The sequence below is a fragment of the Candoia aspera genome, chromosome 1 (assembly GCF_035149785.1).
Source record: "Candoia aspera isolate rCanAsp1 chromosome 1, rCanAsp1.hap2, whole genome shotgun sequence".
In the NCBI taxonomy this organism is placed as follows: domain Eukaryota; kingdom Metazoa; phylum Chordata; class Lepidosauria; order Squamata; family Boidae; genus Candoia; species Candoia aspera.
In genome coordinates this window covers 7,363,002-7,380,070 of record NC_086153.1, presented here as the reverse complement: position 1 = coordinate 7,380,070, position 17,069 = coordinate 7,363,002, and the positions used below count along the sequence as shown (strand labels likewise).

General features: G+C 46.3%; 1 protein-coding gene across 5 annotated transcripts in view; it reads left to right on the top strand.

The window, feature by feature from the left end:
* Positions 1–17,069, top strand: part of ACACA (acetyl-CoA carboxylase alpha) — a 252,885-nt gene that overhangs the window by 91,961 nt on the left and 143,855 nt on the right. For all 5 annotated transcript variants that reach the window (XM_063296753.1, XM_063296749.1, XM_063296752.1 and 2 more), the window contains 3 exons: positions 9,156–9,269; positions 11,021–11,110; positions 13,681–13,799. In XM_063296753.1, the coding sequence (XP_063152823.1) occupies positions 9,156–9,269; positions 11,021–11,110; positions 13,681–13,799 (323 nt within the window). The remainder of the gene's footprint in view (positions 1–9,155; positions 9,270–11,020; positions 11,111–13,680; positions 13,800–17,069) is intronic.

Below are 17,069 nucleotides of genomic sequence, written 5' to 3'. Positions count from 1 at the left end.
GATTATGTGACCGCAGGATGCTGCAACTGGTCTTAAATGTGAGCCGGTCGCCAAGCGCCCAAATCACCATTGTGTGACCCCAGGGGTGGTGTGACGGTCATAACTTCAAGGACAGGTCATAAATAACTTTTTTTTGGCCCTGTCGTGGGTGAAGTGGGCCTAGGATCTCAGAGCACTTCACTTTGATAGGCTGCCCACCACAGTTCAGTGACTGACTACGGGGGGTGCTGTCGACAGAATGCCAGCAGTTTCAGACCATCTAAGACGATTTTGGGACCATGTCTCAGATGTTACAGCTCAATGCCCACATGTGTCAAGCTGCCAGTAAACACTCCCAGATCCTCAGCAAACCACAACATTGTAATTAACTAATTAAATTGTAATTAAAAGTAACTGCTGGTTACTTTTTTTTACTTTTTACAGTTTCCGGCTGCTGCTGCTTAATGCCAGGTCAGTTAATAACAAGTCCCCCCTCATATGTGACTTGATCACTGAGGAGGGGGCAGACCTGGCATGTATTACCGAAACCTGGCTGGGCGTGGAAGGGGGGGTGCCCCTTTCGGAAATGTGCCCAGCTGGGTTTACGGTATGGCACCAGCCGAGATCCCAGGGCAGGGGAGGAGGGGTGGCTGTTGTCATTGAGAGTCTCTTGTGGCCTTCAGGGGCCCTGCTCCACAAGTGGCTGGTTCTGAGACCTTGTTCTTCAAGTTGGATTCCTGAGAACAGTTGGGAGTGTTGCTGCTGTACCAACCTCCCTGCTGTATGGCAACCTCCCTGCCTGAGCTGCTTGAGGCCGTCTCGGGGCTTGCAGTGGAGTTCCCCAGGCTTATGGTTCTGGAGGATTTCAATCTGCCATCCCTGGGGCGTGCCTCAGAGGCAGCTCAGGAGTTCATGGCAGCCATGGGCCTGTCCCAGATAATTCAGGACCCAACTCGAGACAGTGGTCACACCCCAGACTTGGTTTTCTTGTCAGAGCAGTGGCAATGTGATCTGAGGGGACAGATAGATCTGTCCCCATTGTCATGGTCAGACCATACCCTGGTGGCCCTGAGATTCTCTTATGCCACCCCCCTCCGCAGGGAGGTTGGACCCATTCGATTGGCCCGCCCCCGGTGACTGATGGACCCGGTAGGGTTTCAGAGGGAGCTGGGGGTTATACGCAGTGATCTGCTGCACGGTAGAGCGGAGGCCCTAGCTGCAGCCTGGAATAAGGAGGCGGCCGGGGCCTTGGACAGGATTGCGCCTGTGCGGCCTCTCTTGTCTCATCGAGCCCGGCACTGCCCATGGTTTATGGAGGAGCTGAGGGTGCTGAAGAGGGTTAAGAGACATCTAGAGCACCACTGGAGGGAGACAAAGGCTGAATTCGACCGAACACAGGTAAAAACTGCCATTAAGGCCTACCTTGTGACGATAAAAGCGGCAAAATGTCAATATTTCTCTGCTCTTATTGCATCTACAGAATGCTGCCCGACGGCCCTGTTTCAGATCACTCGATCCCTTTTGGGGAAGGTGGGTTCAGCGACCCACTTACAGGGCCGTGCAGAGGAATTTGCTGAGCATCTGCAGGACAAAATTGCTTGGATCCGCTCCAAGTTGGACTCCAGGCATGAGGCGTGGTCTGGAGAGATACCAGGGGAACGGGCTTACCCAGTTATCTGGGAGCAGTTTGATCCTGTTGGACCTGAGGAAGTGGACAGGATGCTACGGACAGTAAATGCCACCACATGCCATCTAGACCTGTGTCCCTCCTGGCTAGTAAAAGCAGGCCGGGAGGTCACATGTGGTTGGGTCCATGCAATGGTTAATAACAATCCTTGGGAGAGGGGGTGTTTCCAGCGGCCTTTAAAGAGGCGTTGGTACACCCCCTCCTCAAGAAGCCATCGCTGGACCCTACTGTTCTGGACAATTTTCTTCCAGTCTCCCACCTCCCCTTTCTGGGGAAGGTGGTTGAGAAAGTGGTCGCTTTGCAGCTCCAGAGGATCCTGGAGGAAACGGATTATCTAGACCTCTTTCAGTCAAGTTTCAGGCCCGGTTATGGGACGGAAATGGTATTGGTCGCACTTATGGATGATCTGTGGCGGGAGCGGGATGGAGGCAGTGCATCCAGCCTCGCTCTCCTTGATCTCTCAGCGGCTTTCGATACCATCGACCATGGTATCCTTTTGGGGCGGCTCAGGGAGTTGGGGGTGGGCGGCGTAGTTCTGCACTGGTTCACCTCCTTCCTCCAGGGCCAGTCCCAGTCGGTGTTGATAGGGGAGGAGAGGAGAGATCCAGCCCTCGACCCCTCCATTGTGGGGTGCCGCAGGGATCAGTACTTTCCCCTCTCCTTTTTAACATCTACATGAAACTGCTGGGTGAGATCATCTGTCACCATGGGATGAGGTATCATCAGTATGCTGATGATACTCAATTGTATATCTCCATCCCGGGTGAAATAAGTGATGCCGTGACCACCCTCTCTGAGTGTCTGGGGGCTGTGGGGGCCTGGATGGGGAACAACAGGCTTCAACTGAACCCTGGTAAGACCGAGTGGCTGTGGGTTAATGGTTCTTCTGTATCCGGGACATTAACATCTCTGGTTCTGGATGGGGTTGCACTGCCCCAGACAGACCTGGTGTGTAACTTGGGGGTCCTCCTGGACTCACGGCGCCTGCTCAAAGAGCAGGTGGCAGTCGTGGCCAGGAGGGCCTTTGTGCAGCTACGTGCTGTGCACCAGTTACGCCCCTTCCTGGACCAGGAGGCCCTTCGAACAGTCACTCATGCCCTTGTTATCTCTCAGATAGACTATTGCAATGCGCTCTACATGGGGCTACCCTTGAAAAGTATCCGGAAGCTCCAGCTGGTCCAGAATGCAGCTGTGCGAACTGCTTTTAGTGCCCCCAGAAGGGCACATGTAACACCACTGCTGCGCGATCTGCATTGGGTACCAGTTTGCTTCTGGTCCAATTCAAGTTGTTGGTTATCACCTTTAAAGCTCTACATGGCATGGGACCAGGTTACCTGAGGGACTGCCTCTTCCCCATCACATCAACCCGTCCCACCTGATCGTGCAGAGCGGGCATGCTACGGACCCCGTCTGTAAAAGAATTCCATCTGGCGGGGTCCAGGAAGCGGGCCTTCTCCGCAGTAGCTCCCACCCTGTGGAACACGCTGCCCCCGGAGGTGAGATTGGCCCCATCGCTCCTGGCCTTCCGGAAGAGTCTGAAGACCTGGCTCTGCCGCCTCGCTTGGGGTGGAGAGGGGAATAGAGCTACATGGGGATGGTTGTTATAGACCACTCCTCCCACACTTGGACTGTTTTAGATGTTTCATCGCTTGGATTTTTTATTCTTTATTTTTTATTTATACTTATAGTATTTTTATTGTATTTCATTTTTTGTATCATTCTGATGGTTTTAATCACTTGTTGTAAACTGCCCAGAGGCCTCCGACGGGAGGAGATGGGCGGGGATAAATTAGATAGATAGATAGACAGACAGACAGACAGACAGACAGACAGACAGACAAACTGATATTGCGCAAGACGTCAGTGTTCCTGCTGGAAATCATCTGAGAAGTTGGCTTTCTCAGGCGAGGTCATGTGAGGTCCCAGTGGTGAGGTGGTGGAAATCAATGAAGTTTTCAAATTCCTTTTTCTTTTTTAAAGATGGCACCGGTGCTATTGTGTAAAATGGGGAGATGATGTCTGACCCCTGAAAAGGTTGCCAGTCCCTGCCATAGGTTATTTCCGCAACTGAGAGGGCTAGTGGGTAGCAATTCCTTTTGTAGATTCTTGGCAGCCTTTCCCTGTTCTTTCCAGCTGGTAAAAAAAGGTGAATGTCTTTTTAACTGTAGAGAAACATGCTTTCCTCACTTATTAGGACTCGTATTTTTTATTTTTATTTGTTTTTTTTCCCCTCTTGCTTCCAAGCCATCAGGTTCATAGCGTGGCTTGCAGAAAACCAATTCTACCATTGGGCCAACTGCAGTCGATAAAATCATTAACAATCAATACTGAAAAAAGAGGTCTTAATTCACCAAAAGATTTTTAAAATCTAGCATAAAATCAATGCAGCACAGTACTGCAGGGACAAGTAGGAAGTTTTCACTAGAAAAGAAGATTAGACAAACTGAAGTTTTTCTGTGGATAATGGGTGGTTCTGTGCCACCCCTAAAATTTGACTAGGGGGCATCTGAATGGGTTGAACAACAATGGAAAAGACCGTTGTCTTCCTGCCCAGTATATCCATTGCTGTGAAATATGAGCAGAAAGACTGTACTGGATTTCTATCTAGTTGTGGCCATCTCAAGAGATTTCTCTTGGTTACTGTAGGAACCCAGTGACAGATAAATCAGAAGCTGGCCTAGTTGAGCATGACTCTTCATACGTTTTTACATTCCTCAAGAATCAAGAATAAAATGGTGCCCCACTCCACCATTCTGGTTCCCTTGGATATAGTTGCTTGTGTCTTGTATTCTCATGTGCAGCCATAGCGTTTTATCATACAGTATAATACAATCCTCTTAACTTTTACAGTACGAAGCAATAATAAAGATGTATGGATAATAGCTACAGTAACATGTGTATAATGGACACTGCAGTTGCTGGAGATAAAGGGGTCAGTGAGAAAGGACTAGAAAAAATAGAGAAATATAACGACCTTCAAATAGAGATTGAGTGAATGTGGAAGAAGAAAGTCGTAGAGATGCCAACAAGGGTTGGTGTCTTGGTGCCATCCCAAATGACCTGGAAAAGCACTTGGACAGAATAGGAACAGAGAGAATCTCAACCCATCTAGTACCAAAGTTGCATTACTTGGAACAATGTGTGTGTGTGTGTGTGTAATGACTATATATATGTGTATATATACAGTATGTGTGTGTATGTATGTATGTGTGTGTATGTATATGTATATATACAGTGACAGTATCTTTAACTATCCTAGATCTTTGGGAAGGATCTGATAGTCAAGGGTACTAAATCCAGTCAGACCTATCTGGAAGACTATGGAAATAGCGATGATGATGATGATGATGATGATGATGATGATGATGATACAGAATCTCAATTCGTCACAAAAGTTTCATTACTTAGAAGAGTGCATATATTACAACGATACATTTAACAATCCAAGATCCTTGGGAAGGATTCAGTAATCAAAAGTACCAAACCCAGCCAGAACTACTTGGTAGACTGTATGTAAATAGCAAGAATGGCCACAACAAAATTACTGTATTAAAAATATACAAAAACAATGGTGATCCAAGATTTCAACCGCAGGTGAGCTCAGGTGCTTCCCAGGGGGTAGTAAATCAGAAGGAATGAATGTCCCAAGTTTAAGACTTGCCATTAGATTTGAGGCTTGAGGCTAGCCCCAAAGTATTAGATGCCACCCTGTGCCATCTGCTGTCTAACAGCAGTATCAGAGGGCAATAGAAGTGACTCTGAAGATCCCCTGTGCTGTAGCCTCTAAAACTCCTTCTTCCATAATACCTTGCTTTAAAGATCCCTCCCTCTCTCAAAAGAGGCACTTTGATTGGCTGTTGCTCTGATTTGGAAAAAAAGTTTGGCAGGGGTATCTGCAGGTTATAGTTAAAAAAGTCAAGGTGGTGGCCACAGTAGCTCAATCAAAACTCCACCTGTTTTTTTGTGCATTGCATATAAATGGTAGAGCTTCCATCGCACCATTGTGGCCGCCATCTTGATGTATTTTGACCGCGCTCTATGGCACCCCTTCTCCTGATCTTCCAGTAGGTTGCCTGAGGCTCCATATTCTGGTGGCCTGATGACCCTAAGCTGGGACAGTGTAAAAACAACCATCTCATGGTCAGGACCATCTCATGAAGAGAGCCAATTACTCAACTTTTCCCATGCTTCTCTGGGACAGTGTTTCTCAACCTTGGCAACTTCAAGATGTGTGGACTTCAACTCCCAGAATTCCCCCAGCCAGCCATGCTACCTACCACCATGCTGGCTGGGGAATTCTGGGTGTTGAAGTCCACACATCTTGAAGTTGCCAAGGTTGAGAAATGCTGCTCTGGGGCAATGCCCTATGTGCCTGGTATCATTTGCTGGCACCAGCTGCCAACTTGTGTGCCCTGGAGTTTGACTGAAAGAGAAAGTACAAATCGTAGGAGCCCCTTGGACCAGAAGACAAAATGTATTGCTTGGACTTAGACAAGGGAACCCTAATGCATTGTGTAAAAAGAAACAACAGTCCCTGTTAATGACTCCCCTGGGGCTGTTGAATTTCCCTTTTCTTTTCAGAACTCAAATAAAACCTTGATTTGTGTTTTTTTTCTCCCCCTTCCTTAAGTTCCCCATTTTGCACTCCAATTTAAAGACCAGCTGTACACCTGGAGAGCTCTCTGCAGCTAGTAACTTTTCTGTATAATTAAAATAGCGTGGATGGGGGGAAAGAGATGAATCTAATTGTCCCTCAATAATTCTACGCCGGCGGAAGTTCTCTTTTTACCCCCCTACCGTTCTCTTCACTTCCATTCTAGAAATCCGAGAGCAGCAAGGCTGGCTATTCTGGGGATGAAAAGAAAGGAGATGTGCATTTTAAAAAAAAAAATCCAGTGCAGGAGTATAAAAAAAATAAGTGGGTGTTGGAAGCTTCTCGGTGACCTTAGCTGTCTTCTGCTGAATTGCGATCCGTGGCCTTGGACCTCTCTCAGCAGTTTGGAACGTTGCCGTTCTTTGGATGTCTTTATGTTGGCGCTGTTGGCGTCGGTGCCCTCTCTTGCTATTTTTGTTGCCGGCGGCCTTTTCACGGTGGGTGCAAGGACAAAGCCGGGCCTTCTGTCACAAAAATGAGATTGATCTCTGCTATGTTAAAGCAACCACCCCACTCGCACACCATAGACATTAGAGCTTGTAAGCAGGTGAATTTTGCCTAAGGTTGCAAACTTGCGTATTGCGAATCGGCCCTATTGAAAGAACTGGGCTGAATGCTGAGCGAAGGAGTGCAGAATTGGCTCACACAACGACTTTAATTTTTATGCCCCGGGGCTAACAGATTAAATAGCACATTATTTATTAAGAAAGAGATTGCCCCACCAATTACGTAGTTCAGTGAGACTGGGTGGCAGCTGAAAATGTGTAAAAATGAAACATCACCGCTTCATAGTTTTAATTTTACGGCATTTTAAAAGCCTGAAAGCAGCACAGAGATATTACTGTAGAGTTTGGCATCTAGACTGTTGTTTTTTTTACATTAAAACAAACAAGTTTCTAGTCCTCATAAACTGTGCTAATGAGCTTAGAAAATGCATTTCTACCTTTCCCCTGTCCCTGTTGTTCACGTGACTAGACAGCCAGAGTTACTTTGAAAGTCTGCGTAATTTGAAGCAGAATAAATGAGGCAAGCAACGGTTTAGATTCCGTAATGTGTTCCACATGTGAGTGTTTCTTGATTGCTGAATTTGAATCCCCACCCCCACCCCGCACCCTTGTAGAATACGTACTACAAGTCCTGGCTTCAAATACCAATTTATTTATCAGTACTTTTGTGGGGCTTTAAACAAGCTGGAGTTGTCCAAATCAACCCAGAGTTCTCATTCGGGGCACATATGACCAGGCTCAAATTATCCTACTTTGGACACTTGACGCAAAGATCTAACTCTCTGGAAAAGGTTCTACAGGCAGTCCTCACTTACAACCACAATTTGGACCGGAATTTCGGTTGCTAAGTGAGGCAGTCGTTAAGCAAATCCAACCTGATTTTATGATCTTTTTTGTGGCGGTTGTTAAGCGAATCACCGCAGGCTTTAAGCAAGCCACATGATCGTTAAGTGAATCACACAGTTCCCCACTGATTTTGCTTGCCAGAAGCTGGCCAGGAAGGTCGAAAATGGCAATCACGTGACCGTGGGACGCTGCAACTATCATAAATGCAAACCGGTTGCCAAGAGGCCAAATCATGATCACGTGACCATGGGGATGCTGAGACAGTCATAAATGCGAACTGGTTGCCAAGCACCCAAATCATGATCACGGGGATGCTGTGATAGTTGTAAGTGTGAGGATCGGTTGCAAGTCGTTTTTCCCAGCACTGTTGTAAGTTTGAACTGTCACTAAATGAATGGTTGTTCAGTGAGGATTACCTGTAATTGTGGGAAAGACAGAAGGAGAAGAGAAGAAGAGGACAACCAGCAGCAAGGTGGATGGACTCAGTTACAGTGGTGATGGGTGCACCGTTGGAAATGCTGATGGACCAGGTTGGAGACAACCATGGAGATGGTCTATTTATGTGATTGCTAAGAGTCAACACTGACTTGATGGCACATAATCAATCAGGCATTCAATCTGGGGAGAAAATTATAAATCTGTTTCTGCTGTTGTATAACAAAATGGAAGGAAGATACTTTGCAAATCTAATATAAACCAGCTAGCATATAATGAGAATTTTTTTAAAAGCCATGCACAAATTGTTGCTATTGTTATTGTTATTGCACTCTTCCCTGTCCAGATAATTCTTTTTTGAGGTAGCTGATGGTGTTGACCCATTTTAGAGATAGGGAAACTGGGGTGTTAAAGAGCTACCTTTCTTTAAGCTTTGATTTTGATTGATGATGTGCCAGCAGATCAATGTTGACTCTTAGCAACCACATAGGTAGACCTTCTCCAGGATGGTCTGTCCTCACCTGGCCCTTCAGGTCTCCCAATGGTACACCCATCACCACTGTAGTCAAGTCCCTCCACCTTGCTGCTGGTCCTCCTCTTCTTGTCTTTCTTTCCACCTTTCCCAGCCTTAGAGCCTTCTCCGGAGAGCTGGACTTACATATCCAAGGTAGGAACATTTGAGCCTGCTTATTTGTGCCCACGAAAATCCAGTTTGTTTGATGGTCCATTCGTTTGCTTTCTTGGGTATCCAAGAACCTTCTTCAGCACCCAAGTTCAAAAGCAATATTCTTCCCATTCTGCTTCTTCAAAAGCCAACTTTTCATTCTGTGTAGTGTCCCCGGAAAAACGGTCACCTACACAATTCCAGCCTTTGTAGGGGTGGACATGTCATGGCATCTGAATATCTTCTCCAAGGCCTTCTTTGCTACCCACAGCTTTAAAACCAGGCCTGATCCTGAATCCTCGCTTTGAAATCGCACAGTTTCACAGTTTCCTTGGTTCCCTGGGTCATTTTCAGACAACCTGTGGCTTTTCCCCCCCTACTCAGGTGCTCATCGCTTCCCACCTGCCCTCCTACGAACTCCGCCACAATCAAGTGGAATCCATCTTCCTTTCAGCCATTGACATGTATGGGCACCAGTTCTGCATCGAGAATCTGCAGGTACAGTATGGAGCTTTGGGTCGAATGGTGAAAGCAGGTGTTTTTGCGATGATTCTTCAGAAATCCTACGGGTTAAAAAAACGGTATCTTGTGTAGTGTGAACTCTAATTTCAGCTACGTTTTTCAATGTGCGACATTGATGGGTGTGTCTTTCCTTCACTGCCCCCCATTCTTACCGCTATTCATCCGACAAGAACTGTGGTTAGATTAGACCTGCTTAAGCTCAGAATCAAAACAATGCCTAATCGCGTCTCTTATTCGCCTTTGCTTTTTTCTTGAGGCCTAGCCACATTCTTTCAATCGAACTCTTCAACGACCAAGTGCTATTTCACGAAAATCTTCCCCCTCCTCGTCGTTTTTATCTCCCCCCTTTTCTTTCTTTTATGCTTCTCCCTTAATAATAAACATCCAACCAGTGGGTAGAGGAAGGCTTAAAAACAGGGAAAGCAATTTTTTTACCTTTATAATAATGCAGGAGTGTCTGAGGGCAGGCCAGAAAGTCAAGATGTGATTGAATGTGATTGAAAGCCTGAAATGCACATCAAAAGGGTGTGGAGCTTCAGCCATGCAGTCAAAATCACCATCTTGACTTTTGTGACCATTCCCAATGGATGGCCCTAATTCTAAGCTTCCCCCCACCCTTGGCATGCGTCGTTTTTTCAAACTGTAGGCACATTCAAACTTTGTTTGCTAATCCTTTTTCTGTACCAGTAAAGACTTACAAGACTTCTGTTTTTCTTAGTTTAGTAATGCTGGTGAAAAGAAAGAAAAATCAGTGCCCTTCAACTCAGCCTGAGCTCCTAGAGATGGGAGCTGTACAAAAATCTGATCAGAGGCAACCAAATACTTGCAACAGATAAACCAGCTTTCCCCAGCTTCCAGATATTTTGAATTTCAAGTTCCATAATCCCTTGGGTGGCACCCTGGTTGGGGGATTATGGGAGCTGAAGTTCATGTATCTGAAGAGTAACAGGTTGAGAAAGGCTTAGAAAAAAGGAACTTCCTAAAAACAGCTGCAGAAGAAATGTCGTTAGGTGAAGATTCCCTTGAGTCAAATATACACAAATATTTTTTATTTTTTATTATTCAAATTTTGTTACCGCCCATCTGCCCCAAGAGGGACTCAATTTGTGGGACTCAAATACCCACAAAGAGGCTTTTAACAATTCATTGTTAAACAGTTGAGGGTTAGAACTTTTGCGACTCAAGTTCAAGCCAGCAACAGAATTATCAATAGTTCCTAATCTGCCTGCAGCCTTCTGTGTGGGCGTCGTATATAATCCAAATGGATCAGGTGCAGAAATAGGGTAGAACCATTTACCCGCAGTGAAGAGTGTGATTGGAAAGAGGCAAATCCATACAGTGACTCAGGCAGAGGGGCAATGGACACACTCCTCTGTAGGTGAACATATATCCTGTGGCTGGGCAGTAAGAATGAATAATTGGGTTTCTTTTTAATGCAAACGTGCATAATAAAATGGCTTATCACCTCTAATAAAGGCAATTGGAGAAGGCAAACTCAAGGCAGGGACCTGGCCATAGATAAAGTCAACACCTTTATTAATTTTAATGCAATCTGTACTCCAGTATAAACAAACATTTGCAGGAGAGGAAGAAAAACCCTTGCATCTGGCGTTCCTGTTTCTTAGGTTATGAGCTGGCCCAGCCCCTGGTTTTGAGGCAGCAAGAGAGACTGAAATTCTGTGGTTTAGGGGGGAAAAAGTGTCTTCTGTTTTCTTCCCCCATTCTAGAAACTCATCCTTTCCGAGACCTCTATCTTTGATGTGCTCCCGAACTTCTTCTATCACAGCAACCAAGTGGTGCGGATGGCAGCTTTGGAGGTAGGTAGAACTGAAGATTTTCTTTCATTTGGTGAGCCCGTCCTTCCCCCGATTCAAGCACGGAGCCGAGTCATTTCTTCAAAGGCTTCTCTGCGGCCTTGTGCTTTTTTGTGCTCCAGGAATTCCATCCTGTGACCCGTACAATGAAATTGCAGCATTAAACAGGAGGTGCATGGATGTTCCAGATTTGTATCACTTGTTTTGACCTACCCAGTCACCAAAAGCAGAGATGAAGAGGATCCATTTCCCCCTGAAGCTTTTTGAGTGTATATGTCAGCTTCCGAGACATCACCAAAACATGGCCCTGATACTTTCAAGTCATTTGCATTTAGCTAGAGGTAGTCCTCACTTAACTACTACAATGGGGACCGGAAAATTGGTTGTTAAGTGGTGTGGTCGTTAAGTGAGTCACCACGTGACCAGACCCGATTTTACAACCATTTTTACAACAGTCTTTAAGCAAATCCAGCATCCCCAATGGACTTTGTTTTGCCAGAAACTGGCAAAAAAGTTTGCAAACCCTGATCACGTGACCACAGGACGCTGCAACTGGTTGTAAGTGCGAGCTGGCTGCCAAGTGCCCAAATTGCAATCACTTACGACTGACAGTGTGACAGTTTGCGACGGTCATAAGTGTGAGTACAGGTTGTAAAGCACTTTTTCTGAGGCTGTCGTAACTTCAGACTGTTGTTAAACGAATGGTCGTTAAGTGAGGACTACCTGTACTTGCTTTTTAAAAATAGCATGTTATGGCATGTTTGCTGCACCAAGATGTCTGGTTGACTAAAAACAGAAGGTTATAAAATGTAGGGAAAAGGTGCTTTCTGTCCAAAGTCCTCAAACATCCCCTTGAAAGGGGTTGTCTGGGCATCACTGTCCTTGAGGCAACATGAGATCTTTTCAGAGGTGACCTCTTGGTGCTACACAATGAAATTAAGGGGGAAGAAGGAAGTGTGTGTGTGTGTTGGGGGGGAGACAGGGTTCAAGGCAGCTCAGCATTAAATTAGTGACAAGGATTTCACCGTTCAGGCTCATTCTCAGATCACCTCTCGCTCGCCTGTCACACGTCACCTCTCGGCTGTCATCACCACATCTTTCGCCAGCAGGTTCTATAGTGTCAGTAGCTGATGTGTGAATAAGTGTTCCCCTTTGTCTGCATTTCTTCCTACAGCACACAAACTATGGAACCAGCTGGCATAAGATGCATTGCTGACTTGGGTGGCCTTAAAAAGGGTGTCGAAAAGCTCGGAAGGGAGGCTACCAGTGCTGGCAGTTGCGATGGCTGGGTTTTGCCTTCAGTTGCGAAGACGTTGTGCTCAATGAGAGCCACTGCAGTATGGGGGCTAAAGTGCTGCGCCAGGAGCAGAGAGACCCACGTTCTAGTCCCTAGGGGCCCCTGGGCTGGTCCTTCCCTCTCAGAGCCAATGTGGGGCAGTGGGGAAGGTGGGACTAGTTGCTAGGAGGCCCGGTTCTAGACTCTCTTCAGCCATGGAAGTTCACTGGATGACCCTGAGCCAATTTCTTCCTGCCCAGTCTACTTCCTGGGATGGTTGTGTGATCCACACTGGGTGACCCAGTTCTAGTCCCTCTTCAACCACAGAAGTTCCATGGGTGACTCTGGGCTGGTCCCCCCGTCTCAGCCCTAGAGCCAATGTGGGGCAGTGGGGAAGGGAGGACTAGGAGCTGAGAGACCCAGGTTCTAGGCTGTCTTCAGCCATGGAAATTCACTGGATGACTTTGAGCCAGTCAGTTTCTTCCTGCCCGGTCTACTTCACAGGATGGTTGTGTGATCCGCACAGGGATGGCCCAGGTTCTAGTCCCCACTCAGCTATAGAAGCATCCTGGGGGGCTTTGGGCCAGTCAGTTTCTCAGCCCAACCCACCTCAGAGGGATGTTGTGTGGAAAATTCATAGAAAGGGTGACATATACAGTATACTAATATGGAGGAGGGCTAATTACCTTGAATAGCCACTGTGGTAACTATGGTGAAGATGCTGGACTAGTACTGGGGAGACTTGGGTTCTAGTCCCTCCTCAGCTTTGGGGGGGATGCTCGCTTTGTGTCTTCGGATCAGTCCCTCTCTCTCAGCCTAACCTCCCTCACAAGGTTATTGTAGGGAAAAATGAGAAGAAGGAGCAATATGTATAACAAAGGCAGGATACAGATCTAACAAACCTGGCTGAGGAATGCAAATAAAGTAAAGACTCTCTCAAGTTGTGCGTGTCTTGTCATGTTCACATCATTTTCTTGGCAGCAACATGGAACTGGTTTGCACCTTTTTCTGGAATGAACTTCCCAGTCTAACCTATAGGCTGAGATTTCCTAGTGGTCTCCCATCCAAGCACTCCTGAGACCTAACCCTACTTTGCTTCTGAGCCTTGCTCCCTGCTGAGACAAAGAAGACGAGTGAGTCCACACACCTTAAAGTTGCCAAGGTTGAGAAACACTGCTCTGCATAGTGTGCTGATGTGCTCTAAGCTGCATCTAAGTCTCCATCAAGCAAGGAGGGCTGGATGTTTGAACACCCATGTAAACGTACCCTTCAGAGATGCTTCCTTTTTCGATCCCAGGTGTATGTTCGAAGGGCGTACATTGCCTATGAGCTGAACAGCGTCCAACATCGTCAACTGAAAGACAACACCTGTGTGGTGGAATTCCAGTTTATGCTCCCTACTTCACATCCAAACAGGTTAGGCTTTAATACAGGTATTTCTAAGGGATTTGGAAGGAGGAGGAAAGGGGAGTTTGAAAGGGTGAGTTTCACCTGGACCGGGCGGGGAGGGGCGGGCTGTGGAGCAAGAGTTTTAAGCATCTGTTCTCTTGTGTTGTGGACCACGTGACTAAAAACAATGAGTTAGATGAGGCATTATTCTTGGTTGATAACAGCCACCCTGTGCAAATGGTTTCTGAATTGTTTATTTTATTTATTTATTTGAATGTATAAGCTGTCCAACTGCAGTAGACTCTGTTATCTGTGAAAGGCTCATTACATGAAGGAGCATTGCACAGAACAGGGAATCTTTCCCTGCATCGTGACCAACACGTCCTTCTGCTATGGCTTTCAATACTAGGCCAGTTTGGGGAGTAGCTGAAGTCTGACAGTTGGTCCTTGGCAGCAGAAACTCTGGCATGGCTTAGATTTCACTAGCGATGGTTTGAAATTTCCTTCTCTGATGATCCACCTAGAATGCTAAGGGTCTGCCCTGTGTCAAAGGCCACCAGGTTTATGGTGAAACCCTTCCTCCTAAAAAAAGAAAAAAGAAAGGGAGGATAAAGACAAAGTAAGAGAAATTCTAGGCTCTCAATCAGTTCCCAGGCTTTGGCAACTTCCCAGCTTTGCAACTACAGCAAAGCCTTCCAGGAAAGCCTTTGCCTCTTGGAGCAGTGTGTATGACAAACTGACAAGTGACAGGAGGTGAAATTAGGTTTCTTCCAGGAAATTTCCTAGGCTGGATAGGGGAGGAAGGAAGAGGTTGTGTCACTCGCTCTGGTTCCTCGAAAGAACCAGACAAGTTTATTTTTATAAGCAGCGATATTTTATTGCGTAATTCTTAAGCCACGTATTCTGGTACACCAGTGTGCAGTGAGAGATGGTGCTTGGATTAGAACAATGGCGGTGGTGGGGAAAGCTTTTTTCTAACGCTCTCTCTCCCCCTTTGAAAAATTGGCTCCTTGAAGGTAAATCCTTCAAACTGGCCTTTTCCTGAGGTGCTAGTTTCCTATTTTCGGGGAGATTTTTTGTTATACCCAAGGAAGCATTACGATCTGATTCCACCTGCCTGCAATCTGAAGTGGTGTGGTCTTTTCCATCGCCTCCTTGCTGCGCCACTTCATTCAGCTTGGTTGGCACGTACAGAGCTGAGACTCAGCCTCTGCAAACGGGGACAATTTTTCCTTAGGTCTTCACAGATGGTGATTGGAACATTCCATCGATTCTGATATAGCCGGACAGCACTTTTTTTTTTAAGCTAGGGAGCATCGGCCATCCCTTTGCATTTCTGTATGAGCACTTGTTTCCTTCTTCCCTCCTTCCATTTGGAGGCATACAGGTAATCCTTGCTTAACGACCACAATTGGGACTGAAATTTTGGTTGCTAAGCAAAGCGGTCATTAAGTGAATCTTGCCTGATTTTACGACCTTTTTTGCAGCAGTCATTAAGCGAATCACCACAGGGGTTAAGCAAACCACATAGTTGTTAAGGGAATCATGCAGTTCCTCAATGATTTTGCTTGGCAGAAGCCAGACAGGAAGGTCGAAAATAGCAATCATGTGAACACATGACACTGCAACAGTTATAAATGCGAACTGGTTGCCAAGTGTCCAAATTGTGATCACGTGACTGTGGGGATGCTGTGACAGCCATAAGTGTGAGTACTGGTTGTACGTTGGTTTTTTCAGCACCATTGTAAGTCTGAACCATCACTAAACAAATGGTTGTTAAGTGAGGACTACCTGTACTTGTTTAAACTTGGAGGATGAGCTCCTTCTGAGAATGTCAGCCCTTTGAAGTAGACCAGACTAGAAAACCAGTCGTGCAGGCCAATATTTTATTATTAGGTTATGGTAAGAGTATCTTGCAAGTCTGAATGCGCTACCCCCCTCTCTCCCTTTATTTTCATGAGAACTAGGGAGGGTCTTGCCTGAGACACTTTCTCAGGTTACTGTTCTGGGCTGGACTCAGATTTCTTTTATCAGACTGTTGTCTTGGTCGGGGGTCTTCCTCCTGTTCTTCAAGGTTATTCCTTCTGCCCGCTACATTGAAGAAATGGTTAACCCTTCTGCATACTAAAAGTCCTGATATGACACCATAGAAATAAAGTCTTTGCTGCTGCTGTCAGAAAATGGAAAGTAACTAATCAGGTTCGGGGTGGTGCCAAGGTGTGTTTGAGATGGCCCTGAAGAAGGAATTTCACTCCCAGAATGTAAGCTGTAGCGAAGCCCTGAAAGGGAAGAGGGAATAACAAAGAAATTCAAGATTGTCATGCCTTGATTTTCCTTGGTATAAGGGGAAGGAGAGGAACTGCTATCAGGCTTTCAAGATTATGTTATTCTACCCTTTAACAATAAAGTAGAGTTCCACCTGGTCTTCTGACCTGGAGTACCTGGAAGGGCTGAAAAAGTTTGGGTTTCTCTTAGGAGCAGCGTAGAGCATGTAACTGTCTTGCTTGCTTGTGGCCACTGGATGTCGCTGTTGATCCACCACCCGGTAGCCCACATATGGGAACCCACCACCCCTCCTGGAAGCCGTTGCCTTCGCCTCTTCTTTTGTTTCCCAAACATCCTTTGCCTTTTATTCCATCCTCCTCCTCATTTAATGTTTGGTAGAATTGGTTGAGGGGGCCTGGTCTCGCTTCATTGAGAACCCATCAGTACATCTCATGAAATGGTTTTTTTTTCCCCCCCTCCTCTTCTCCCCCTTCTTCCCCTTTCCTCCTCTCTTCAAAATCTGGTTTTGCTTGAAATGAATGAGTCCTCAAAGCTCAGCTGCACAAAGATCTCTCTGCAGTGATATAAATGGGCCATTGAATTTGGTCTCATCTGTTCTCTTCATCTCAACAATATTTGCAAATAATTGCATGCTATTTTGGAGGTCCGTCAGCAACCCGACTATGCGCTCTTCATTCCCCCTCCCCTCTTCCCATCCATTGATACCAGTCCTCTCTCTCGCTTTACCTCCCCACACCCCCATTGTTTGGCACAGCTTTTGAGAGAGGCTTTGATGTTCCCCAGCCTCAGTATTGCTATGCAAAGCTAAGTTGGAAAATCAGGTCCTATTGGCTATCAGCCGGGAGGATCGGATCCAGCCTTCACTAAACCCACGGGGAGAGATGAGTCGCCTTAATTCCTTCTGAAAATAATCTGTTGGGGGCCTTATAGCCACGGCAAGTGGAGCTTAAACATTGGCTAGGAGAGAATCCAAGGCAGGCGGGATCACCCGCACACTTCACTCTGACATCA